The sequence below is a fragment of the Copadichromis virginalis genome, linkage group LG14 (genome assembly GCF_057382275.1).
Source record: "Copadichromis virginalis isolate Kocher_CV1m ecotype Utaka linkage group LG14, C_Virginalis_male_GT1.1, whole genome shotgun sequence".
In the NCBI taxonomy this organism is placed as follows: domain Eukaryota; kingdom Metazoa; phylum Chordata; class Actinopteri; order Cichliformes; family Cichlidae; genus Copadichromis; species Copadichromis virginalis.
Window position 1 is genome coordinate 34,172,157 of NC_140631.1, and position 27,334 is coordinate 34,199,490.

Genomic DNA, 27,334 nt, shown 5'->3' on the forward strand with positions numbered 1-27,334 from the left:
GACCAAATTGGAAAGAATCTCTGCTTGCAGCAAAGGATCATGGGATAAACCAGACCCACACAGAGTCGTGTCATTTAATTCTGTTCTCTGTTTAAGTAAATAGACCAAAGGGGAAAAAAAACGACTTGAAGTTAACATTAAGTAAAGGAGTTTGTATGCATGTAGTGTATGTTCTCTATACATGAGCAAGCCTGCAGAGGAGTGATTGTGTCCTTGTGATTGTTGTGCTGGGGTGAAAACCACTAGAGGATGTGAGGAAAAGCCGATTAAGAAGTGTCACCAAGCACCACTGTTCCTCAGCCAAAGGCTTCTGCTGAGAAAAAAACCCTGCAACAAAGAAAAAAAATGCCTTCACTGCACTGCCCTGCCTCCTCCTTCTTCCCCCACCTCGTACAAAAATATGATACCTACAAACTCTGTTACAGTTCACCATAAAGAAATTCCCCTGTCCCTGGAGAACCCAGCAAACCAGCCTTTTCTCCTGCACTGAAGAGAGATGAAAGCAGTGAGCTAGAGTTCCCAGCTGACTTCTGACATCCTCTGAAAATGACAAATTACATCTTAAGAGTCTGTGAGTCGATGAGCATTTTATTCCTGTATGAGAGATTGTGACTTTTACTTTTACAGCGCCACTCTCATGGCTTTTCTGCTTGAGCTGCTCAAGAGCTCCGTGGCCATGCAGGAACAGATGTTGGGAGGAAAGGGATTTTTGGTCATTGGATACCTACTAGAGAAGGTATGCAAGAGCTTACACAAAATATTGCCACTGTTTTCTAATTTAACCTGTGTTACCACACCTGTAAAAATACGCAGTACTATCAAAGTCTTCTGGAATCAGTCCATAAAAAATAAAATAGAAAAATTCAGACAGTTTTGCCTTCAGGTTCATCTCCTTGTGCGAGCTGGGACTGCTTTCATCAAAGCTAGATTTAGATTAGATGCTTCCTTGATCTCACACATTTCCACAAGACACAGATTTCACAAATCAGTTCTTGTCGTATTTGCTAAATGTCCTTCATCAAATTTCTCAACATGGTACAGTACAATTTATTGTTCAGTCTCATCCCGGGAACACATTCACAGTTCACAAATCTTGTGAATGTAGTAAAAAAAAAAACCCAAAAACCTGCCAGCTATGCTACAAGCTGTCGAGACATGCACACGAAGATGGCCCTGAAAGGGAAATGATTCGGCTTCAGGCAGTTTTAATTGGTTGTTTGTTTTTCTTTTGTTTGTTTTCTTGTATGAATAATACAGGAACATTTTGACCCAACTTCACTATAGAACCTGTACGCTTATATAAACTGATTAAACAACAGCATTTACCCCATAGCCATCACACTACTGAACACAGAGCATTCGCTCCCCTGCTAACAGACCACAAGACTCAGTATCACTGCAAACACTCACTCATGCTGCTTTACATTTGCACAGTACAGCTCCTCATCAAATTCTCACTCTCTAAATGTGCGTATTTTACCTTTTTATGTATTCAGTATATGCATCTTATTAAATTTGTTATAGTTTTGCTATTTTTATATTAGATATTTTTTTTACCAGGCATCTGCTGGCTTGTTCTAAACAATATGTTGTTCTTTCATAATGTCTGTCTGTATGTTTATTGTTATGATGTGCTCATAGGCCACAACAAAAAAGTCAGGGTTTATTATAATAATCATGATGCGTGTAAGATGCTGTCTGTCTGTCTGTGAGAAATTACAAATAAAATAACAGCTGTATAGACGTTTATTATAGTTGAAAAAAGCACATGTTCACCACTTCATTTTCTAGTTCAATAAAAGGATAACTGGGAAATTATTTGGCTTTTTTTCCCAACAAAATCTTTTCAAAGTCCTATCCCAGCGATCTACCATTGTCCTCAGTGCCAATGTGCACCGCGTCTCCCCACACTCTCACAGCCCCGTTACTACTCTAATCTGTCGTTGCCTGTAGCAGAGTCCTAAATGTGTCTTTGAACTAAACAGAGCTAGAGGAAGAACACCCCCCTCCTCCACCCTCCCTTTCTTTTCACATTAATTTTTATTTACCCATTTTGTGATTCAGATCTAGCAGTGTCTCTAGAGTGCTCGCTCTTTTGGAGCGCTGAGAAATGATGCCACTTTGTCACTCAGTGACTTGCCTTCCTGCTGGCTTCAGCTGCTGTTAACTAACAGCCAGGCAGAGTCGGCACCTGAGAGCTGAAGGTTTTTTTTTTTCCCTTGCTTCCTTCCCGCCGCCAGGTTTCACACTTTCACATATCGCACCATCTGTTCATTATCTGTTTATGCCACACCTTCCCTTCTTCCCAGGCCTTCATTTTATCCCCTCTCTTGCCCTCAGCAAGTGTCCACCTGGACAGTGAACAGGTGCCAGACATGATCGCTAAAAGAACTCGTCAAAGTTGACTTTTCTGCAAAGTCAAAACAACTTGCACTCATTTTGTTTGAATATTTTAATATAATATACAGTATATTTAATTTATAATTGGACTTCAGTAACTTGACAAAATGACTGAGTAGATCAATTTTTCACCCATGCCAACATACACAACATACACATAGATGAATATATATATATATTTATATGTGTAGATGTAGATTTTCAAAATGCACATTATCATATCACACTATATTATCTGCTGCTGACCACTTTTGTAGTTTAATGCTTCTGCCTATCTTTCAGGTGTCGGTGACACAGTTACAGATATTTTTATTCGGTTTGTGACAAAAGGCTTTAGCTTCCCCTGGATATTGCAGACACATTTCACAAACAGTTACCTTAAGGGTTTGCTTGATGCAGCAAGTATCAGGGAACATAAAAACTTGCTTACAGCAGAATCGTCTTGGTGACACAATTGTTATTTAACATGACTCTGTGCTTCTCTCTACAGTCATCACGTGTACACATCACCAGGGCTGTATTAGAACAGTTCCTCTCCTTTGCAAAGTATCTGGATGGTCTAACACATGGAGCACCACTCCTGAAGCAGCTATGTGACCACATCCTTTTCAATCCTGCCATCTGGATCTACACCCCTGCCAAGGTGAGTTCCTGCAGGTAACTCTCACTGGCATATCCAGAGTTACAATAACAGGCTTTAGTAATGCCCCACATCATGATTTCTTCTGTAGCGTGGGGTGGTAATAAAAAAATAAAAATCCTTACACATTCATTCTATTTTAATGGAAACAGGCTGTCAAGTATGCATCATACTGGTGTCAGTTTTGATGAGATTCTATGGGCTCAAAATGTGGTCATAAATATTTTGTACTTGTAAAAAAGATTTGTATGTGTAAAAAAGATTTGTATGTGTAAAAAGAATTTGTGTGTGCATAAAAAAGATTTGTATGTGTAAAAAGAATTTGTGTGTGCATAAAAAAGATTTGTATGTGGACTTAGGAAAAAAAAAACCCTGCAGGTTACAAGTACGGATTTTGACCCTATTTTTCTTCCTTTCATGGTCAATGTCATGTCAATCACAAATGTAACAATCCAATCAGAGAACAGATGGGTTTGGCTGTCGAGGGGCGCTTTTTTTGAACTGCAGGTCTTTGAAGGGAATAAATGCCCTTTTACATGCCAACCCAGCGTTTTCCTTCATCACCACGAAGGAAAACAGTCTGTGGTCGTCCGAGTTTGGTGATTTTTGTGTCACAGGTCTACGTGTTTAATACAGGGACTTCCACAGCCTTTTCAACAGCGCTGCGGACCGCGGGGTGGGGGAGGGCAGTGTTTTGGAAATGACAGTCTTCATTACAAAGCTTTCTTCGTTATGAATTAGCATACATGTTTTTATTGAACATTTGAAGAACCAGCAAAAAAAAAAAACTCTTGTAGAGGACATAAAGTCAGAGATAGAAAAGACAAGGAGCAGGTGCATCTAGTACAGGTAGAGCTGCTGCAAAAACCCACAGAGCCCAGCAGCCAGCGTAACAAATTCTAGATCCTTTGCTTTTAGTTAGCAGTTAGCATTTGCAGCACATCCTGCGTCCGATGTGAAAGGACTTTTATGCTGCGCACTGTGACTCACAGCAATGGTCCTGGGTCAGCCCTGACTTTGTGTTAAACTAATCCTAAAGTAATAATGGTATTTCTAACCACTGATATACCACAACTTTTTCCTTTCAACAGCTACTGAAAGTTAGGGGACCTAGCTGCTATCGGATATTTATATAGCGATCCTCCAGCTTCAAACTGTATCACCCTTCAAGGACCTGCAGTTCAAAAAAGCGCCCCTCCGACAGCCAAACCCATCTGTTCTCTGATTGGATTGTTACATTTGTGATTGACATGACATTGACCAATCAGATGAAAGGAAGAAAAATAGGGTCAAAATCCGTACTTGTAACCTGCAGGGTTTTTTTTTCTAAGTCCACACACAAATCTTTTTTACGCACACACAAATCTTTTTTACACATACAAATCTTTTTTACACACACAAATCTTTTTTACGCACACACAAATCTTTTTTACGAACACACAAATCTTTTTTACGCACACACAAATCTTTTTTACGCACACACAAATCTTTTTTACACATACAAATCTTTTTTACAAGTACAAAATATTTATGACCACATTTTGAGCCCATACGATTCTCAGTGACAGCAAGCATTTGTGCATGTTGCAATAAAATAAACTCTATGGGTAATAACACTGCAAGTGAAAAACGTTTTTATGAATAATTATTAAATATTTTTCCAAGGATCAACTTGCAAAATTTGAAGCAAAGGAAAGCTATTCTTACTCTGCCAGTTGAGATGTCAAATAAAAGTAAATTGTCGTTTTACCTCTAGACGGTGTTCAGGGCCCAAGTGACATTCAGTGAACTACTGCTTTTCTAGCGTGTTTTAAATGTTCCAGAGGTCTTTTCCACCTCCTTTTAAAAAATGACCCATAAAAAATAGGATGAGGTATATCAAAGAAGCTAAATGTGTGTGTGGCAAATACATTTGCCTCAGGAATGCTGCTTGTGGTGCCAAGGCATGAATAAATAAAAAGAGGAAATAAATACAAAAGTGTCTGGAGGCTCGACTGCCACACTCCTCCAAAATAGGGCATAGAGAAAAGAGTAGAGAAATGAAAGAAACAGCTAGGTAATGAAGTGGGGTAGAACACTTTAGCTACACACAGCTACTCTGGCTCCTTCCCTGAGGACATCCCACAAGGTCCACATTTCCTCTCTTCATATTCTCGAGCTGCACAGGCTGCAGAGAGCCAGCTGTGCCAGTGAGCACCCTGACATGCACTGTGCATTAATTACACGGGACCTATGATGTCCTTCCATGGTCATATAAGATTTTGTGAGCAATTTTAATACTCTGTTCCCATGGATATTGCTTTAACAGTATTGCAGTGTTCATTTGTCTCAGAGGCCCTCAAACGATATCACATCACACGCACATCATAGCCACTCTGCCACCTTTCATCATGACTCATATTTGGCTCATTACTATCTTGCAATTTATGACATATGGGGGAAAAGCCATCAGTATTTAGTGCTAAAAGGGCTGTAGTAGGATTAAGGATTCTTCTCAGGTCTACTGCTAATTACAGAGGACACGCTAATCATCACTGAACAGAGTGGAGCTGCGACAAATATGAAATTGAGTAATACAGGGTCAGTGGCCATCTAGAGCATACACCTGCAAGGATAATGAGCTCGGTTAGTGTGAAATATCACAGCAAAACTTCTTTCTAAAAGTGGTTTGTGGTTCATTGGGCTGATGTCAATATTTACTTACATTTTTTACTTAACTGTGCATTTAGTAACATGAGTACATCTATGTGTCTATGTTTGTGTTCCAGGTACAGCTCTCTCTGTGTACCTACCTTTCTGCTGAGTTTATTGGCACAGCGACCATCTACAACACTATTCGTCGGGTGGGGACTGTGCTTCAGCTCATGCATACGCTGAAGTACTACTACTGGGCTGTCAACCCTTCAGAAAGCAGCGGCATCACACCAAGGGGTCTTGGTGAGCCTATGAAGCATCCTAGATCATTTTGAGCAAGTTCTTTTTTTCTCTCTTTGATGTGGATTTAGGATTTGATTTGATGGGGGTTGCTGTTTATGTAAACTCTTTCTCATCCATCCGAGGGCTCATCCACAAGAAGCTCGGTGTTTTCGTAAGCAACTCATTGGTACCGAACCAATCACAGTCATTGTGTTCAGTCAAAAGCCTGCTATCAAAGCGTCTTCCTGAAATGGCAGCAGCTCCCCCTCATTTGAAATGACTCATCTCCACATGGAAGCGCTTGCTTGTCAGCTGTTAGGACCGTGGCCATCACAGGAGATGACAGTGAAGCAGACACACCATATCAATATTGTCATCCCACTCGGGTGCTTAGTGTGGGTGTTAGGTCTCTGAAACCTGGGCCAATAGCATGACTGGCATCCTCAGTCTGTGAAACAACAGCATGTCACCAAGCAGGCTGTGCTGGGAGTGAAAGTGCCCTTGAACTGTCATTTCCTTTTTGCTATCCATTATTCTTTACTGAAACTATCTGTGTCACAGTGTAAGATTTGTTTTATGTTGGATCTTAGAGCTCACTTTATACTGCACCAATGCCCAATGAAATTTACTTGCTGAAGGTTGAAGCTTGTATTCTGACAATGACAATGTCATACTTGTTGTACAATCAGAGGCTGTTTTCTTCCAAAAATCATGCTTCTCTACCCCCAGCATTTCCTGCGGCACTGATCATTTCTTACTAATTCTGTCGGGCTGTTGCAGAGCTGGCTGAATATTGCAGTGTTTTGTCTGTATATACCACATCAAGACACTTTGCCTGCGTCCATGATACTTTACCAATGGGTGTGATCCTAACTGATATAATTCTAATAGTGGTAGTGACATACAAGCTGAGTTACGCTCATGATTTCTGACTTTATTTAGTTCCAAATCACATCAGCTCACACCAGGTAGTGTCCCTTATTCCTTCCTTTGTAGATCAAAGGATGTTAACAGGATTCAAGTAATGAAAGTTCATCCTAGAGATGTGGGCCAGATTAAAGAAACCCTGAATCCTTGACCTTTACACTGAGGAGTTATTGAGGCATTTCTGATGCCATGATTTGGGTACTATTTTTGTTTTTAATAAAAAAAGAAAACAAAATTCTAATTATTAAACATGAAACATTTCTATCCTGATGGGAGCAGTTTATAACAGATCATGGGCCACAAGGGAGCATTTAATGAGTATGAAATTGTATAAATCACATGACTTTTGCAAGTGTTGAAGCCAAAATCCTATTAGGACATTTTTCCCTTTTAATTCTCATGTCTTGTCTTGAGTTCATGTTCTAGGACAATGAATTCTTTTCACCCTACTCCGACAAGATTTTATCATAACCTGTGTGTTGAACACTCCGTTCACCAATTTGTAATAACTTACTGTGATGCTAAAATAGCTTGTTTAGGACTTGTTTCTGTCCTAAACGTAGGAACTGTAGTTTTTTTTTTTTGCACAAGATTGTTTCAAGAGCGAGTTTCCTGTTTAGAACTACTCTGACTTACGATTATATCTGACTGTAATTTGATTTCCTGTACCAAATGAGAGAATGACGATGAGATAAACAGGTAGGAGCCATCCAAGGATTTCAACTCGTGTGGTAAACAGTCAGCAGAGGTTAAGAATAAAAAAGCTCCAGATTTACCAGTCTATCCCAGACTTTGACTTACAATCATGGGCATTGCCTTGTGACTCAGATAATTGAATGCCTAGATGAGGCTCCTTCACAAGGTGTCTGTGTTTAAAGGGGACAGAGCTGAAGTACACAGGGAAACTAGAAAGTCTGTGAAATTCTGTTTCGGCGTTCCATCATGCATCAGCACAAAATTAAGACTGATCCAAAAAGTACACTGGAGAAATATAAACAAAAAAATGCATTTTAAGTGGCACATGCAGCAGTCGCCGCTCAACAAAACTGTGAATAAAAAGAGGTGTGACAAACACATCCACATCTGCACTTACATTTTGTAGTCCATACTTGTCAAGCACATTCCTCTGCTGAGTTGGTTGTTTTTTTCGCTAAGCTGTCCCTGAATACAGACTTTACAAAGTGCAATTATGGTGCTGATTGTCGTTGTGTGCCTGGTAGACTGTAATGGGCTGAAATAATGGTTGAGATTCAATGGAAGACCTCTGAAATGGATCACCTTTTTGCTGTACGTAATTTTCCGAGTGAGTCTGGTTTCATTGATCTGTGCATCTTTTGGCAATTCAGTTTTTCTCTGTCCTCCTAAACTGAAAAATGACCAAACAAAGATGCATACAAAAAGGGAGAGAGCCAAGCGGATAATGAAGTGTTCAATTATAGGACACAGAGAGGGCGTTTAAAACTGATTTCCTCCAGCTACTCGTTCTTTTTCTGGGAGTGCCTCCCCCTTTTTTTCCCCCTCAGGTCTTAATAGAGAGCGCTATCAAATTAAAGCCATGTATCATTCGGTTATGCGCAGAATCAGTGCAGACACTCATAGACAGTTGCTCATTGCTCAGCTTCTGTCAGTCTGTGACATGTACCCACAAGCCAGCACACAATTTGTCTCAATCTATATCATTCTCCTTTTGTCTTTGTCTCTGCCTTGACTGTTTTACTAAATAATGAGGAATGAGATGGGCAGCAAAGTTTCTTGGCCATTTACCACATTCACTTTAATGTTATCCCCATTATAAGAGAAATCACCAGTTACAGACATGCAGGGATGCTTCAGAGGAATAATACGATCAAGAGTTTTAGATGAATAGTTTGTGCGTGTGCGTGTCGTCCTTAAGGGTAAACCACCATGTATCTTTGGAGAAGGCTTTCACTTCTTTCATTGGTGTGCTGTCACATTTACAAATTTATACCATGAAAACTCAACAGAGCACATGAAGGGAAAAAAAAGGTTTTAATATCTACAAACATTTGTCTGTAGCCTGTCTGCGTTCTGTTTACAAGTCACGTTTGAACAATCTTTGGTGGAGGAAATATGTGGCGAGAAGAAGAGGGATGGCATTACATTTACCATCATGCTGTTTTCATCCACGGAGTGGATCTGACTAGGTAACTGAGGGGCACTATGCACACTCGTAGGATAGCAATCTGGAAATACGACTTATTACAATGTTTGGTTTGGTATGTTATAAAAATCTAGTTCTAAGTTGTCCCAGTGCAGCTGCAACTTTAAGGCATTTTTCAGACAGTATTTACAAAAGAATCACATTTATGCAGTAAAACATCAATATAGAGCCACAAGTTGCTTTACCCTTTAGTAAGGGCAGGACTGAATTGCGGTCTGTCCCTATGAAATGTTTTCTTATTGCAGTTTAAAGTGATTATACTCTACACGCCATAACAAAAAAGGTTAAACCTGGGTAAAAGATGCAAAAGCAACTCATGGCTAAATCTAAAGGAAAAAGGGAGTGCTACTGCAGATTATTACATCATGTCAGAATTTGTTTGTTTGGAAACATTCACTCAACAAATTAATTTACTCACTATTCTATTGAAACCCTTGTAACAATAGACGTCACACATGTTTTTGTGCATGCCATAACTTTGTTATTATCATCAGTCATAACCTGAAATTAGGCTCCTGCATTAATCACATGGACATAAATCGCTTTTCAATAAAGGCTTTCTCCTTGTGCCCTTGAGACGCAGGAAGTAAAGCAATCTGTAAATGAGAAACAAGGGCCGTTCAGAGCTGCTAAGCATAATTGGTTGCGAATAACTGAGATGCGGCAGCTGTAGTAATAATGTTCTTATCATCCCTTCTATGTCAGACTCTGTCCCTGCCCTGGGTTTTTTGTCTCTCCCTCTATTAATCAGTGTCAGGATGCAGCAGCACTTACCATCATCCTGCAACCTCAGGGAGCCTCATCATTGATTACATTGACCGGTTGTTGAAGCAGGATGGTCAGTTGTCTACTGCGGTTGTATCTGTCATCGTGGCATGGTCACCATTTCAAATGAACATGTGTTCTGCCAAGGTGGAGGTTAGAGTTTATCAGGGCTGAGAGGAGAAGAAAGACAATGAAAAAAGTATCAAATTTTCCATTAAACACTTGGTTTTTTCGGTTTAACGCTGTTACTGTCATTTCTTACCTGTGTAAATGCAACAGATTTTGTCAGTGTACCTTATTGGCTACATAAGATGTATAAGAAATGAACTGTAGATATAAATATGTGTGTGCATGCACCAGATTTCCTGCCTTTGTGCTACAGTGAGAGTTCTGCTAATCCTAAGGGGATTGGCTTGTATTGTCATAGACGGTAATGTATGCCACATCCTGTATATTCTGATGTGTCGGTCTGAATAGCTCTGTATTGTTGTGATCTGCCTGTTGCTGGAGCCCATTAGAGTGTTTGCTCATGAAAACATGTTTTGGTTAATACTGAAGAGCTTATGATAATGAGCAGTGGCTGATTGTGTCAACATTAATTCTTGTGCCAGCCAAATCACTGCAACGGGAGCAGCTCTTTGATATGACGGTTAATCAGCATTTTTTGTCATTCCTGGCGTTCTATTTTATTTACACCTGGTGACAGCGCTTAGCTCATCACATGTTGACTAAGTTAGAATGTGAGGCTAACTTCAGAGTGCCAAAGTGACCTTAAGTTGGCAAAGGCATTTTGCGTAGATTTAATGAGATGTTGGCAGGTGTGATGGGCAGGTGTGACAGAGGTGACCTTGGGCTGGCTGCCTGGGTACTGTGTTGTGGCCAAGGCTACGTGGGATACACAGAGTTTGGATGATGAATACGTTTAAGATGAATACTCCAAATGAGCCCTTCCCAGGCTTAAAGCATAAAGCCAGAGTACGTGTTCTGCTCTGATGACAAAGTGGGAGATTGGCTGTATGCCCAACACTAGGTTGTTGGTGAAACTTTTCATCCACACACTGAAGGTGAATCCAGTGAATCAATAAAGGACATCATAGACCAAAAACTGTAACAACAAAACATACCCAAAATAAATCTAAAAATAGTCACTTGCGCTTTAAAAGGCTCCCAAGCTTTTTCTCAAAAGCCCAGAGGAGCAGAAAATATGACTTTAACGAGAGAAATATTTTAAGGTTATTAAAAAACATCAAAAAGGAACGGATAAGGCACCAATAAAATATTAAAAATTGAGACAAGATTGGAAAATAAATGACAGGAATATGTTTTATTTGGTTCCTGTACCTCCTTTCTCATTTTTATCTCTCCTTTCACAGATGGTCCAAGGCCAACCCAGAAAGAAATAATTTCTCTGCGGGCATTCATGCTTCTCTTCCTCAAGCAACTCATCCTGAAGGTATATTCTACCTGTCTTTGTGCCTCATAGCTCCTCACACGGCTGCACTGAGAAAATATGGAGATCGCTCCTCTGTTATCCTATAATGTTATCCTGGCCTGCTCCTTAATAAATTCAGGAAACTAGCTGGGCATGAAAAGTTTAATGGATTCAGTAAAAAAAAGAAGAAGAAGAAGACAGTTTTAATAATTATTTCATCATTGCGTGAAGATATATTTGTGAGTTTCAATTTTACAAATTGCTGTTTGTGTTTGCTTCAGCTAGTTTTTCTTTATTGCACGCAGGTAAGTTGACATGTTGCTGCTTACATCCTATGATATTATGTTTCTGCAGTTAATTATCGTGCTCGCATCCAGGGGCAGGGAAGAAGACATATCAAATTTTAACACAGAGTAGAAATCAAGTTTGGAGTTATCTGTCTGTTCAATACGGTTTTGTTGCAGAAACGAGGTGCATCGATCGTAAACCCGTTCAGAGTACAACAATGAAAATTGACACTGAGGATGCCAAAACTCTTGTGTTTCACCTCAAGCAATTTCAAACGAATCGATGGAAAATCATAAAAGCTCTGAAGCCTTTTTTCAGCCTCTCTAATATTTAATTTTCTTTGCACTCTTTCAGGACCGAGGTGTGAAGGAGGATGAGCTACAGAGCATCCTCAACTACTTGTTAACAATGCATGAGGTACCTCTGAGACTCTCGGCTCCTAGTAAATTAACTCAGTGTGTTATTGTATCGCTTTGCTGCTCTAAGCTTCGAGGTCACAGTGCATTTTCATAATTGCTCATCTAGAAGCGGTTTGTTTTTATTTTAACACTTTAACTGCCAAATTAGTTTATATCTAACTGACGTTGCAATTTCTGATGTGCAAAAACTGGTCCCTGCTCTCGTACTGATTTTTTTTAATCTTGTATCAGAGCCTCAGTTGTATTCTGTGATTGCAGTTTGTTTAAATTCTGCCTTTACTGCACTTTTATTAGTCTTAATAAGGAATCTTTTTGTTTAGAAGAAAAGCTGTGCTCTCTGCTTTTCTAAAACTTTCTTTCTCCACTGGATTGACTGCAGGACGAGAATCTGCATGATGTGCTGCAGCTGGTGGTGGCCCTCATGTCTGAGCATCCAGCCTCTATGATCCCTGCTTTTGACCAGAGAAATGGAATACGGTAAGCCCCTCAGGGAAAGACTCTTTGCTGTTCAGGCACAAAATGAAGAGGTGATTTCACAAAATAAACCTAAGCACCTAACGCTTGTGCTGATGCTGTGTGCCCGTGTGGTGCATGAATAATTCATATGTTCAACGAGGGAAAAAATATGCATAGGAAAGTAACAATATTACCATATTGATTTCACTGTATGTGATGATCAAACTTGCCCGATGTGATCCTATAAAATATAAATGCACACAGTGTAGCATTACAAGTGAGTTCTAAGGAAATTGCTTGTGTTTTCTATAGCAGATTTTGATGCTAATGTAAATTCATTCTGAGAGGAAGTTGTTGTCAGCTAACTGCTGCAAAGCCTTTTTATCATCAGGGCTATACTCTGTCAAGACCATGTACTGTCGTTTTCACTGCTTGTTTATATTGCAGGGTAATCTACAAGCTCATGGCCTCCAAGAGTGAAAGCATTCGCGTGCAGTCCCTCAAAGTCCTTGGGTACTTCCTTAAGCATTTGGGCCATAAGTGAGTTAACATAACTTTGTAATTCCACACGCTTATGCATTTTATAGTGACTAATCTAAAGCTTAATGAAACTCAATATGTAATGTTGTAATATCTAATATGCAATTTAAAAATTTCCTGAGACTTCTTACTTAAGATAAGATAAGATCAGATAACCTTTATTAGTCCCACACGTGGGAAATTTGTTTTGTCACAGCAGGAAGTGGACAGTGCAAAAGTTATGAGGCAAAAATTAGGATACAATAAGAATAAATACAGTACACAACTGTACAGAATAGAATAAAATAAAATACTATATACAGTAGAATAAAATAAAATAAATATACAATAAGATAAAAATAGAATACAAATACAAATGCTATATACAACTGAGTAAAAATACAACGATGACAGAAAGGATTATTGCACTTAGTATTATTGCATATGTATGGATGTGTGTGTTTGATCAGTTAAAGTCTTTATTATGGAGTCTGACAGCAGTGGGGAGGAAAGACCTGCGAAATCTCTCCGTCCCACACCGTGGGTGCCGCAGTCTCCCACTGAAGGAGCTGCTCAGTGCTGTCACAGTCTGCTGCATGGGGTGGGAGATGTTGTCCAACAGTGATGACAGCTTAGCCGCCGTTCTCCTGTCACTCACCACCTCCACTGGGTCCAGAGGACATCCTAGAACAGAGCTGGCCCTTCGGATCACCCTGTTCAGTCTCTTCCTGTCCCCAGCAGAGATGCTGCCGCCCCAGCAGACCACACCATAAAAGATAGCAGAAGCCACGACAGAGTCATAGAAGGTCTTCAGGAGTGGGCCCTCCACTCCAAATGACCTGAGTCTCCGCAGCAGGTACAGCCTGCTCTGCCCTTTCCTGTAGAGGGCGTCTGAGTTATGAGTCCAGTCCAGTCTGTTGTTCAGATGAACACCAAGGTACCTGTAGCTGTCCACAGCCTCAATGTCCATACCTTGGATGTTCAGTGGTTGCAGTGGAGAATGCTTGTGCCTGCGGAAGTCTACCACCAGTTCCTTGGTTTTACTGGCATTGATCTGGAGGTAGTTCAGCTGGCACCAGTCCACAAAGTCTTGGGTCAGACCTCTGTACTCCTTGTCGTCCCCATCAGTGATGAGGCCGACTATTGCAGAGTCATCAGAGAACTTCTGCAGGAAGCACTGGGTGGAATTGTGGGAGAAGTCTGCAGTGTAGATGGTGAAGAGGAACGGAGCCAGAACCGTTCCCTGTGGGGCCCCCGTACTGCAGATGACCCTGTCCGACACACAGCCCTGAGTCCTCACATACTGTGGTCGGTCGGTGAGGTAGTCCAAAATCCAGGTAGTGAGGTGATGGTCCACTCCAGAGTTCACCAGCTTGTCCTTTAGAACCGAGGGAAGAATGGTGTTGAAGGCACTGGAGAAATCAAAGAACATGATTCTCACAGTGCTTCCAGCGGTCTCCAGGTGAGCGAGGGAACGATGTAGGAGGTGAATGACGGCATCATCCGCTCCAATGCCAGGCTGGTAGGCAAACTGAAGTGGGTCCAGTGATGAGCTTATTAGGCGCCGAAGCTGAGCCAGGACCAACCGCTCCAGGGTCTTCATCAGGTGGGATGTCAGAGCCACCGGCCTGTAGCTGTTGAGGTCCTTGGGGCGTGAAGTCTTTGGCACTGGTACAACACAGGAGGTTTTCCAGAGCTGTGGGACTCTTCCCAACCTCAGGCTCAGGTTGAAGAGGTGCTCCATCACCCCACACAGTTGGTCCGCGCAGGACCTGATGACCCTCGAGCTGATGCCATCTGGACCCGCTGCCTTCTTGCCATTAATCCTCCTCAGTTCCCTCCTAACCTGGGTGGTTGAGAGAGACAGGCTTGATTTAAATTCAATCCAATCCCCTTTAGGATGAACTTTCTGTGCACCTCTGGACTGCTTACATAACTATTATTGTCACATGCTGTTGATTTAACTTCTTTGTTAAACTGGCCCATTGCTCATATCAGGGGACAAAATCCCCTCTGTGCCAAAGCCTCCATGTGTCACATTATGTAAGGAGCATATCTTTGAGCATACTCATCATCTGAGGTTGTGCATTGAATTCAGCCCACTTCCACCCCCCAGATTGAGGCTACAGTACCAACCCAAAGTTCCACTCTACCAATCTAATGTGTTTAAAGGCGAGGCGTGCTTTCATGCCATCGTGCAGTGCAGGAGCACACAGCAGTTTTTTTTTTTCGGGTTTTTTTTTTTTTTTTTTTTTGCATCAGCACAATTTTCACTCTACTTACCAGATTTGCCTCCCTGTGTACTTCAAAACCAAAAACACAATAAAGTTAAAGAGGTGCTGTTTTTACACAGTGGAGGATTTCCACTATGCAAAGCAATTGCCCAAGCAAAGGTGTCCAGAATGATCTAAAAATAGCAGGAGTGCTGGGAGCATGGCAGGTGGTGGATATCTTGGCTTTTTTTTCGGTTAGAGTCCTGGAACTTTTTTAATCATGCCTCATATAAAATGGTTTTAGTTTTGTTCATGCCCATGTCCAATTCAAGATTTCATAGGCTGGTGAGATAGAAAAAGAAAAATTCTAAATTAGGTTTTGGAGAAAGAGGAAGTATCATCTGTTTCTGCTACAGGGAAGAGCCAAAAACTCTTGACTTGATGCCAGCTTTGCAAATGTGGGTGCACTTCCTTGTTGAACACCTGAATTCTTGGCAATTTGCCCGTAAACCATTAATTCACTTGAGAAGGGTAGAAGAAGCCCAAGTTACCGTCTCACAGTGTAAAATAAATAATAAAATACTGACTAGGATGTCAGCATATTATCAGTATTCTGCACATTAGAGGGGAAAGAGAGTGCCTACGGGTAGAAAGCTTATGGTTTAAAATGCAGGTTGCAGGGGAAGATATGCGGGTGGTGAGTTAACAATAGCGGTGCATCAGGTAGTGTTACTGGTGCCTGCTGAATAGAAAGAAATGGCAAGCATAAGCCTCAGGCGCAATTGAAAAGCCTAAATCCTCACGTTGCCCTTTAATAGCTTTCGCACAAGGTAATGCACAGTGGCAGTTCCCTATAAGCGCTAGTGCAGCTCATAATGAATTAAAAGGATTTTCTTGAGGTTATGAGTCTTTAATAATAATTTGATTTGTTATGTATATTCATTAGCACGGTGATGGTAGATATTGCTATTCTGTCTGGGTCGATGGGTCAACCCGATAAACAAATTAATTTGTATTTTGGGCCCAGGCAGTAGAAGAAAACTGGAAAAAAGAGCATGAGAGAAAGCAAATATAAGATATTTGCAAATTTTTCAAGTGCAAGTTTCACTCAAATCCCAGTTTTTGGTAATAACTTCAACTGCTCACACCGTAATCATAAAATTAAACATTTAAAAATCCTTGTGAATATGAAATGGGAGGTTTATAGCTTCAGATCTTAATGTGCTTACAGCTGTACAATTTCCTTATCTTTCTAATAGCAGGGTATTTAATCTTTTTTCACTGAATAGCTCACATCCAATTCCCATATTTTAAACAGTGTGCCTTCTTTATAATATTGTCTCAACTGTTAATTTAAAGTGTATTCAGGGAAAAAAATAGAGTGTCATTGTCTGGATTTACATTCATGAAAGCATTGACAACAAAGCTTGTTCTTCTGCTTTATGGTGATGGTAACTGACTGTAAAGCTCAGCATGCTATGCATCATCACTCTGCCCTTTTCTCCTAAATTTCCATATTTATACAGTTGAGAGAAATGCTGCTCTTTCCCAGAGTGTCCAATTTGCCAGCCTCTATAAAATACAGATTTTGAAATTTATTAGGAAATTTCCAACTTGTCTTTAGTCAGAGTAAAGCAGCTTTAGGTTTGCATTATGACAGCAGTCCTTATACTTTTTGCCCATGCAGTTTGTCACTGTTGAACCAATTCACCTGTGGTATGCCTCTGTTGCATCTTGGAGCCTTTCCTAGTGACAGGATAACTTCGTTATCTTACACACCTCCAACAAAATTCCCCCAATTTATGACAGCAGGCAGTTCCTGACACTTGTCTCCAGAGCCTGGCTCCCTGTGGGTGAGAACTGGGAAGCAAGCTGACGGCACTCACTGATCCTTTCAGTGGCTTAGGGAGCTCTAAACAAGCCACTTTCCCATTATGCCGGTGTGTGTGTGTTTGTGTTTGTGTGTGTGTGTGTGATTGTGTTTATCTACAGGAGGAAGGTGGAGATCATGCACACACACAGCCTGTTTACTCTCCTGGGAGAGAGGCTCATGCTACACACAAACACTGTGACTGTGACGACCTACAACACTCTTTACGAGGTAACAAAACATTTTCCACTCCAATGTGCTAGCATTACTCCAACATTGGTCTTTATGTACAGTATGTGTGACTGACGTCTTTTCATCGCCCTCTGCGCCAGATTCTGACGGAGCAGGTGTGCACGCAGGTAGTTCACAAACCCCATCCTGAGCCTGACTCCACTGTCAAGATTCAGAACCCAAGTGAGCCTGTTCTCTGTCACAGTCTTTTGCTTTCCAATGTACATGATTATCTAGCAGCATAGATAATACCTGCACCTTTTTGTGTTTGGATGGATGTGATATCAGTGATTCTCAAGGTAGTGGCAACTTTATTGAAGAGCTCTGCCCCCAGCACAGAGCTGATGGAGGTTCGCCGCCTCTTCCTTTCGGATATGATCAAACTGTTCAGCAACAGCCGAGAGAACAGACGGTGAGCAGAATCTAGCCACCTTCGCCCTCCCACGCCATTAATTATCCTGCTGGTTAATGTATCAGCCTATTAAACATTACCATCTTTAATTAATGCTAAATTATCTTTGGACGTGCATGTGTTCTCCAGCAGATGTTTCTATGACAGTTTTTGGCACTTGCTCATTTCTTCTTTCTCGCTTTTTCACTCAAATTTGTCCTTCTCATATCCGTATGCACACTATCTTAGTGCACATAGCAATTAGATTCCCGACCCTAGGAAACCTCTGGCCTAAATCAAGAACACTAATTAGCCTAAATTAAAAGGTCAAAATGCTGTGGCGTGTCAATCTGTTGATGTAAAATAAAGAAAAAAGTTCATGTTTTTTGTACTCTGCTCATTTTTTAATATTGGCAATAAAATAATAAAATCATTATAGAAATGGTCAAATAAACATGATGTGCTCTTTTGGTAGAAACAAGGATGTAGGAAAGAAGCAGAATATTAATTGGTTTAAATTATTTTATATCACCAGTCCTAATTAGAAATGTAAAACTAAAGGTAAGAGGATTAAATACTTGCCCTACGCAGATTGTATTAGCTGACTGATGTGCCTTTTGCAGGTGTTTGCTTCAGTGTTCCGTTTGGCAGGACTGGATGTTTTCTCTTGGCTACATTAACCCTAAAAGTACTGAAGAGCAGAAAATCACGGAGATGGTGTACAACATCTTTCGCATTCTGCTCTACCATGCAATCAAGTACGAGTGGGGAGGATGGCGCGTGTGGGTGGACACACTCTCCATAGCCCACTCAAAGGTGAGTGCTGTGTTGTACAGCAAAGAAGAAACACTGACCTCTGCCGTCCGTGGAAACATTGCAATTCATTCAGTCTTGTCTCCGCTGTCAGTTCACAGCTGGCTGTATCATAAATGTGTAGCTGATATTGTTTGTAAAACTGACCTTTTTATAGGTGACATATGAAGCACATAAAGAGTACTTGGCTAAGATGTATGAAGAGTACCAACGTCAGGAAGAGGAGAATATTAAGAAGGGGAAGAAGGGTTTGGTCAGCACCATCTCTGGTCTGTCTGCTCAAGCCTCTGGCATCAAGGGTGTGATTGAGATCAGAGAAATAGATGATAACTCCCAGACACCTGAGAGTGAGACAGAGTATGAGAGTTCAGACTCGCGCAATCTGCTGGCTGAAAGTAAAGGGTCTGAAGAGGGTTTCAAAGGAACAGAGGGTTTGGTAGATGGAGTCCGGGTCGAAGTTCATGATCTCCTGGTGGACATCAAGGCTGAAAAGGTGGAGGCTACGGAGGTTAAGCTGGATGATCTGGACCTATCCTCTGAACCTTTGGGAGTATCTGAAAATGGAGCATTGGTGGAGGTGGATTCCCTGTTGGATAATGTTTATTGTGCTGCTGTGGACAAGCTAAACACCAATGTTAACAGTGTGCTGTTGGCAAAAGGCAGCATGGATGACCAAAATGCAGCCCCTCTCATTACCCTAGATGAGGACAGCATCCCTCACAGCAACAGCTTCCTGTTTGGAAAGGTGGCAGGCAGCATTGAGGACAAGCTACTGCATGAACTCAATCCAAATGAGCCTTTGGTGCTACCCAGCCCAGAGCCACCAGTCCACAACAGTGCCAATACTGAACTGAGCCTTTTAGTCCACATGACACGCAGCTCTTTACCCAGTATCCTGGAGAAGGATGAATTTGAACTACAAACAGCCCTGGAGGGTATCAGCTCTGTTCCCGGTGCTGAAACTGACACCTCTTCTAAAGACCTAGAGGTCACCGAGGGGACAGCGGCAGCTGAATCTGAAGGGGACCTCGTGTCTAATAAGACCAGCAGCGGTGTAGATGCAACAACCAACACTTCTGACACAGAAAAATCAGATGATGGCAAAGACAAGGACACGAAGAAGATTCAGACTACAGCCACCACCCAGGTTAGTGTGAAATTAAATCATGTAGTTCCCTCAAGCAAAATAAGTTTTCTCCAATATTTCGAGATTTAAAAAAAAAAAGTTTAAATAGAGGAAATGGTAAAAGTTCACTGACATGACCACCAATTTGAAAGCTTTTATCCAGGAGGGAATTATAACTGATAAATGAAATAATCTTGAATTTTAAAAAAGGTAGTGACAGAGTTGGAAAAAGAGAGGAAAGTAAGGAGTGAGGCTGAGGTCACTGTAGGGAAGTGTTAGCCCTTTTGAACAGCTCTATATTAACAGGCCCACAGAGATCATTCTTTTCCCCAACTGCATTTCTAATGGATACAGGAAGGCCTGGTGCACACAGGCGTCATCCCTCTGAGACTCAGGAAACTGGGCTGGTGGAATAGTTGGCTGAGCCAACATGAGGGTAGAAATAGACAAAGCATTATTCTGCAGCAATCGCCTGGGATTTATTCATTGCTCCCCTTATGAGCTGTGCTCCTTCTCAGAGGTCAGGATCTTTTGCTTGGATTGGGTCACTGTGATGGAGGGCTTGTGGGGAGCAGAGTTTATTTTTAAATCTTTTTTTGCTGTTGCGTAATTGCTCATGTTGAATTTATCACCATTGCTTTTTAAACAGGGCTTTTGCAGCACCTTGCTGACTCATTCATCTTAAAGCGGTTTCGTGGTTCCACTGGGCTTGTTGTTGTTTTTGGGGGAGTTTTCTGTACCCGCAGGTGTTAAGAGGTTATTTGAGGACTCGGTATAACCTGGCAATTTATCATTTGCAACTAATAGTATGACAGTAGGGTTATATCTGATTTTGGGCGAGCTATTGATCAGATAAGTACACTTAGATAATGTGTTTCAGTATCTCATGAATCTCACTGACTGTATATGTAATTCCAGATTAATTTGTTTAAGTAATTAACTGGTCTTCAATCAGAGTCTGCATGGCCGCCTGATCACCCAAATGGAAAGGGACATACATGTGGATCTTGGCTTCAGGGGGACGCCCATGACAGAGGAACAACGACGTCAGTTCAGCCCTGGCCCACGCACTACAATGTTCCGCATCCCAGAGTTCAAATGGTCAGCCATGCACCAGAGACTGCTCACTGACCTGCTGTTTGCACTGGAGAGTGACGTCCATGTCTGGAGGAGGTGTGTGAAATGATTTATGTGCGCTTGAGAGCCAGTGAGAGGGAGGGTGAGCATGGTGCACCTAGTGATACTTACCCTTACTACCCCTGTACCAGAACTAACACAAAGTTTGATTACTATTTTAGAGATATTAGATTCTTATTCATCTGATATTTTTGTTTCTTTGCTTACAGTGCAGTAAATTGTCCTGTGTTTCATAGAAGCGAGTAACACATGCTCGCGTTTTTTTCCCCTACCTCTCTTTGCAGTCACTCCACTAAATCGGTCATGGACTTTGTTAATAGTAATGAGAACATCATTTTTGTCCACAACACCATCCATCTCATCTCGCAAATGGTTGACAACATCATTATTGCCTGTGGAGGGATTTTGCCCCTTCTCTCAGCAGCCACGTCTCCTTCAGTAAGTAAACTGACTTTAGTGAAGGGGAATAATGACATCTAGTGGTAGTTTATTAAAACTGCTCCGTCTATGCTCTAACGATACAGTTTGTACCTGTGGGGGCTAAAAAAAAATACTTGTTTGTGTTTATTGATTGGGGCTTTGTTTGTTCAGCTTCATCCTGCTATAATTAATGCTTGAGACATTATTTTGGCACAGTTTCTTATGCTTGTAATTAATTTCCCTGTGTGCCTTTCTTGTTTACTTTGATCTTTCTAGTACAATTATAAGATTTAATTTGCAGTCTTGAATTGAAATTGATTTTGATTTTATTTTTTTCCCCTCTCTTTCTTTTTTTCCATTTGTGCCTGTGTAGAGTACCAAGGTTAGTACTTCTATCGCTATTTTATTTGCTCTCTGTGAATTTTGCACTATAGTTATAAAAGAATCTGTTGATTCATACTAAATAGATCTGAATACATATGTACTGCCCACATGTTGTGTGTGTGTGTGTGTGTGTGTGTGTGTGTGTGTGTGTGTGTGTGATTTACTTAAACTCAGATCCAATACTCCTCCAGTTTTTGCTTGTAATTCTAGCTCTACTTTCTTAGACACCCTATTTAGACCACTTATGAAATATGGTGTTTCCTACTTTCTGGCCTAAATTTCTCTGTGGAAAATTCAGCCACATTCTATACTGTATTAATAGATGTGACATGCCTGCCTTTTCACATTTTTTGCACGTTTCCTTTAAATAATCACATTTTAACCACAGCTGGCAGTGAGAATGTGCATACATCAAGTCTCCCTTGTTGCTTCTTCAAGACTGATTTAGAGAACATCGAGGCAACACAGGGCATGTCCTCAGAGACCGCCATCACTTTCCTGTCCCGTCTCATGGTCATGGTGGATGTCTTGGTGTTCTCAAGCTCCCTCAACTTCAGTGAGATCGAGGCTGAAAAGAACATGTCCTCAGGTGGCCTGATGCGTCAGTGCCTCAGACTTGGTAAGATGGTGATCACATGTTTGTGGCCAGAGATGTGAATGAGTAAAAGTCAATGCAGTGAGGTAGCAATTAAATTAACATATCTTTATGTAGTGATTGTATACTGAAAGGTGAATGAGGTGGAAAATACCATGACGGTAGTCTCTTCACATATTCTGATAAATCCTCTAATCCATGACAATCATAAAAAGGTCATTAATTTAGGAATGGTTTGCTAATTGTATACTAGATTGGAGAATGTTCAGGCTTTTGCTGCAGTTTCTATCGGTGAAAAATGAGTCAATTTTTTGGGATTCAGAGCCAGCAGAGAGATTCATTTGCAGTTTGATCAGGTTCTCTTTGCAAATGCTAGCCTTTGTGTCTGTCATTAGTGTCTCATAGGACCCTGTGAGGTGCTCTCTGCCCATGTGCCTGTTTGCATGTGACATTTCATATAATAGAGATCAGATGAATTATATTTAAATAAAAAGGCAATAACAGCCTAAATTCAGAGTTACTAAAATGTGGACAGCTGTAAGATTCATAGTTCAGATGTTTTGGATGAAGTATTTGAAACACAAAGTCAGTCAAAATGTGTCTGTACCTGTTTGTTCCTGTGGGTTTGTGTGTTGGCGAGCCTGTGTTTGCTTGATTGCTGACTCATAAGTTGTGCTCTGGGGGATAGAAAATAGCCTTCAGACTACACAGTGTCCTTGGTGCAAACATACAATTTGTCATCACAGGCTTCAGTGTGAAATCGATCTGCCTGCTGATTTTACTCCTGCTATCTTTCCTGACAGCCTGGAACAAATAGTCATCAGAGATAACTGATTCGTTTCAAAGAGTTTGTGCCTTTTATTAACATTTAATTTCCACTTAACTCTGAAATTAGCCTATTTATCTACTGTGTGTGTGTGTGTGTGTGTGTGTGTGTTGGTTTGTGCGCAGTGTGTTGTGTGGCCGTTAGAAATTGTCTGGAGTGCAGGCAGAGACACAGGGAAAGGGGAAATACGTCTTCCATTCTCAACAACAAGACTCAGGAAATCCTGCATAACGCTACCAGCAAGGTAGGATGTGATGCCACATATGACCTGTCTCAAGTGTCCAAAATATTGCAGCAGCTAGTCTCCTGACTTAGCTGCTAGGAATTAAAGTTCCCTGTTCTGTTTGATGCTCCTTGTTTACAAATCCAAATGAATTATATAAAAGCTAAATTGCCATTAAAGTTGAATAAATGTTTTTTGTAGGGAGGGTAAGGAAGAGTTTGATGCTGTACTGCTGATCTTTGATTCACTAAAATAAAATACAGATCAAAATGTCTTTGTTCATTATTGATAAAAAAAATTGCAGCCCGTGGGGTGTGAACTGTTTTCCAGCTTTTGAAGTGATTCATGGCAAAAAAGCATGAGAACCACCAGTGAGAGAAAACTTTGACCAGTGCTCATAATGTGACATGCGTAGAGGGACAAACAGTTCTTTGTATCATCTGAACATCCAGTGATGCTAAATCTGACTTTGAACCCACCATATCAGCAGATTTTTTTAAGCTCTATGATCGTTATCTTTTTTCTAATCCCTAAAATAATCTGAAAGGAAAAAACACACATAAAGGTGAGCTTTGATGAAACGGAGTAGCATGTCACGTCCTGTCGTCTCTCTGCTTTAGACAGCCATAGAGACTCTCCCTAGTAACCTGTCTCCCATCAAGGACCCCGATCGCCTTCTGCAGGATGTGGATATCAATCGACTCCGTGCTGTGGTGTTTCGTGACGTGGTGAGTCCAGACATGTGTTTGTCACAAAGGTGAGGTAGTGAGTGTGAAAAGAGGATTTCACCCTGCAGGTTAGCAGGGATGGAATCCACAATATACAATCAACATGCATACAAAGCAAATGTAGAAATATGTTGAGAATATTTACCTTACTCGCTGTGACTTTCATGCTTTGTATGTAAGATACTGTGAGAAGTGTTTAAAACAGCAGCAGTGGATTGTGTCAAAATGCATATTCTGAATACAAAGTGGCATTTTTGTGATACTTCTTTACAGGATGACAGTAAGCAAGCCCAGTTCCTGGCTTTAGCTGTGGTATACTTCATCTCTGTCCTCATGGTTTCCAAATACCGTGACATCCTTGAGCCCCAACGTGAGGCCGTCAGAATAAGCAGCCAGTCAGGCCGCAGCATGCGTCAGGAGATCAACTCACCAACCAGCACAGGTGTGGACAGCTATGCCAGGCCTTTCCCTGATTAAACTTGTTTTTCTGCTCAGCTAATCTCAGTTTGAAGTGACTGTCTGATATACACAAATGTTAAGTGTCCTTGGTCCTTCTAGTGCCAGTCTATGAGCGCTCCTCCAATAAAATAACAGGGATATCCTGCTGCACTCCACTAACTCACCTATGATTTATTCATGAGCTCTGCTAATTGCACCGCAGCAAATTAAATGTGGAAGCAAGAACACTGGTGCTGGAGATGGTGGTTATGAACTTGAATAGGTATCAACGTTCTGTTTGAAATGAAAGGAAGTACATGCCTCAAGTCATAAATCATACATTAAGTCACATGAAAGGAAATCAGTGGCTGGCTACAAAGGCTGAGCACAATGTCTGCTGCAGTGCCAACTTACTATTATGAAATGCACGAGTGAGCACACTTCATCAACTTTAATTCACACAAAAGGTGAAGAGAATAAAAGAAACGGGAAGAGGAGAGAGGCCAAAGGAAACATGTAAGTTTAACACACAGAATAAAGAAAGTGAAGATGAGCAGCAAGAAGTTAAAAGATGAGAAAACGGCCGCATGCTGGCCAACTACTGTGGGTTTTTGGGGCACTGGAGCCAGGCTTGCTATTTTCAGCCCCATCTGTCAGTCCCCATTAGGCAAGCAATCCACCAGAGGAGAATGGGATCATAGAGGTTGCTGGGAGGAGAGAGGCACACTGCCGCCTTCATAAATTTCACCAGAAAATGGGGGAATTTTCCAGACGGCATGTGGCAGACTATTGTCTGATGGACCAGGAAGCCAGTAGACTTGCTAGCTAAATCAAGCCCTGTTGACCTCGTTAGGGGGCATGTGATGAATATTAATAAGGCCACCCTTGCATCTAGGTTGCCACTGGGTCAGGATGAGCCAGTGAGAGTGAGAGAGGCACCTCTGCATTTTCAGGAAAAATGAAAAAAGACTTGATCCATACATAGACCCTAATTTTAATGACTAAGTTCCCCATGTATGTAGAGATGCACAGTGCAGTGTTTGTTTGTTTTTTAAATTCGCAGAATACTAGCTCAAACTATTAAATAGACATGACTTTAGGCTGAAGAAAGCTGAAGAAAAGGATTCATGCTTATTACCATGGAGGGGGAAAAACATTATCTCACCAGAGAATCAGAACTTGTGGGTAAGAAACTGTCCTGGCATGTGGCTCGTTCTACACATGCTAAATTTACTATTTGGGGACGATTGCAAACCAAACCACGGAATTTATTTGTCCTCACAAATACTGGTATCATATTTACTTAACTTCTTAAAAACCATTAAAAAATACCAATTTCTTCTATGCCAAGAAATTCTATTTGAATTTTATTTTGACACTTGTCAGACTACTGACTGTGTTTTTAAAATGCGTGATATATGGTGCCCTATTTAGTGTAGAGATTGACACAGTTTGAATAATTAACTTGTTTATCCAGTAAACATTACATACCACACATTAGACCGTACTTATTTCTGACTCAGTCAGTCATAAATGAAAAATAATTATGACTAGACTTATCATTTATAATGAATGTACTATATTTATGTTGGTAACGCTAGTCTCAGCCTTTTTAACTTTCAGTTTTCTGTGTATATTTTACAGAAACAGCTCCAACTTTTGAATGCAGTAAAGACCATCTTGTACCATCAGAAGATTTCCACACGGAAAGCTTTCTTCCCCACACAGACTCTGGGATCGGGGAGGAGCAGGTAGCCAGCGTCCTTAATGGGTCTGACGTGGACCACAGCGTTGGAGGGACAAGTGTCGTGAATGACCTCATATCTACACTCTCTTCAGAGGTGAACAAGTCCCAGGAGAGCTTGTCTGAATCCTCTAGTGTGGAGGTGCTGAAACCGACCTCCTCTGTCACCAGCATCAGTCAGCCCAGCAAGGGCATCAATGTTAAAGAGATTTTGAAGAGTCTGGTAGCAGCTCCAATGGAGGGCATGGAGGCTGGGATGGAACCTTTATCTTATCCAGACCCTGCTGCCAAGGCCCAGGCCATGCTGCCCATGCAGTTTCACTCCTTTGACAGGTGAGGAAGTGAATCATTTCTATGATGGTGCTTCAGTTTTTCTCTGCCAGCTAAACAGCGCCAAGATATTATTGCAAATAATCCCTCCTTTTTCTTTTCAACACGAAAATCAGTGAACACTCTTTATTGAGTTTCAGATTTGTCAAGGTGAACATTTGTTTTGCATTTTTTAAATGAAAGTCACAGTATCATTGGTTTGTCATTACATCACTGGATGAAGCATGACATTTGAACTTTATGTCGACTGTGATGGATTACAAAAGGGTCTGATTTTCATGTTTTTAAGAAATAATAGGAAAGAAAAGATCTTTCCTAAAAAAATCTTTGAGTTGAATCATCAGCGGATTTCTGCCGATATGTTTGGGTGTGTGCAGCATCTTGAGTGGCTGCAGAACAGTGATGTAAATCCTCAGGGTTTACCTTAGTCATCCAGTTTAGCGCTAATGGTTTCTAAGTAGCTTGCAGCACTTTTTTTCATTTCAGGCCACTTGTATTGTATTCTTTCAACAAAGCAAAGGATTCCCATGTTTAAAAAGAGTATCTGAGGCATGGTGGGTCTGCTGCAGTTTATTTAAATTCCTGGATTAGATAAAACCACACAGTAATCTTTTTGGATTTGTGTGTTTACAAACCTGCTTCTACAGGGATTTCAAGCATCAGTTCCTCCGAACTCTGTTTCCTGTGGCTGATAAAGTTTTGAAATAATCATTTTTCACAAAGTAATTTAAGTTTGTTTGGCACAAACCAAAACTAACCCTTTCCTCTGGAAACCACTTAGTTGGTCAGAGTTTTTCGCGTTCAGACCTCAGAGAGAAAGCAGAGGACCCACCGGGTCAGGAGCAACAATGGGGGCCTCCCTTCGCCTTAATGCATGCTGTTACTGAGCTGGGTTGAGGTGAGCTTGATGAATAGGGGAAA

At 41.1% G+C, this 27,334-nt stretch overlaps 1 protein-coding gene across 2 annotated transcripts in view; it reads left to right on the forward strand.

The window, feature by feature from the left end:
• Positions 1–27,334, forward strand: part of nbeab (neurobeachin b) — a 215,038-nt gene that overhangs the window by 74,201 nt on the left and 113,503 nt on the right. For both annotated transcript variants that reach the window (XM_085430573.1, XM_085430574.1), the window contains exons 11-29: positions 628–736; positions 2,891–3,043; positions 5,809–5,977; positions 11,204–11,283; positions 11,905–11,967; positions 12,349–12,446; positions 12,873–12,965; positions 17,150–17,258; positions 17,360–17,441; positions 17,547–17,670; positions 18,273–18,465; positions 18,620–19,609; positions 20,544–20,761; positions 21,010–21,163; positions 21,968–22,148; positions 23,076–23,194; positions 23,794–23,901; positions 24,175–24,343; positions 25,984–26,416. In XM_085430573.1, the coding sequence (XP_085286699.1) occupies positions 628–736; positions 2,891–3,043; positions 5,809–5,977; positions 11,204–11,283; positions 11,905–11,967; positions 12,349–12,446; positions 12,873–12,965; positions 17,150–17,258; positions 17,360–17,441; positions 17,547–17,670; positions 18,273–18,465; positions 18,620–19,609; positions 20,544–20,761; positions 21,010–21,163; positions 21,968–22,148; positions 23,076–23,194; positions 23,794–23,901; positions 24,175–24,343; positions 25,984–26,416 (3,645 nt within the window). The remainder of the gene's footprint in view (positions 1–627; positions 737–2,890; positions 3,044–5,808; positions 5,978–11,203; positions 11,284–11,904; positions 11,968–12,348; positions 12,447–12,872; positions 12,966–17,149; positions 17,259–17,359; positions 17,442–17,546; positions 17,671–18,272; positions 18,466–18,619; positions 19,610–20,543; positions 20,762–21,009; positions 21,164–21,967; positions 22,149–23,075; positions 23,195–23,793; positions 23,902–24,174; positions 24,344–25,983; positions 26,417–27,334) is intronic.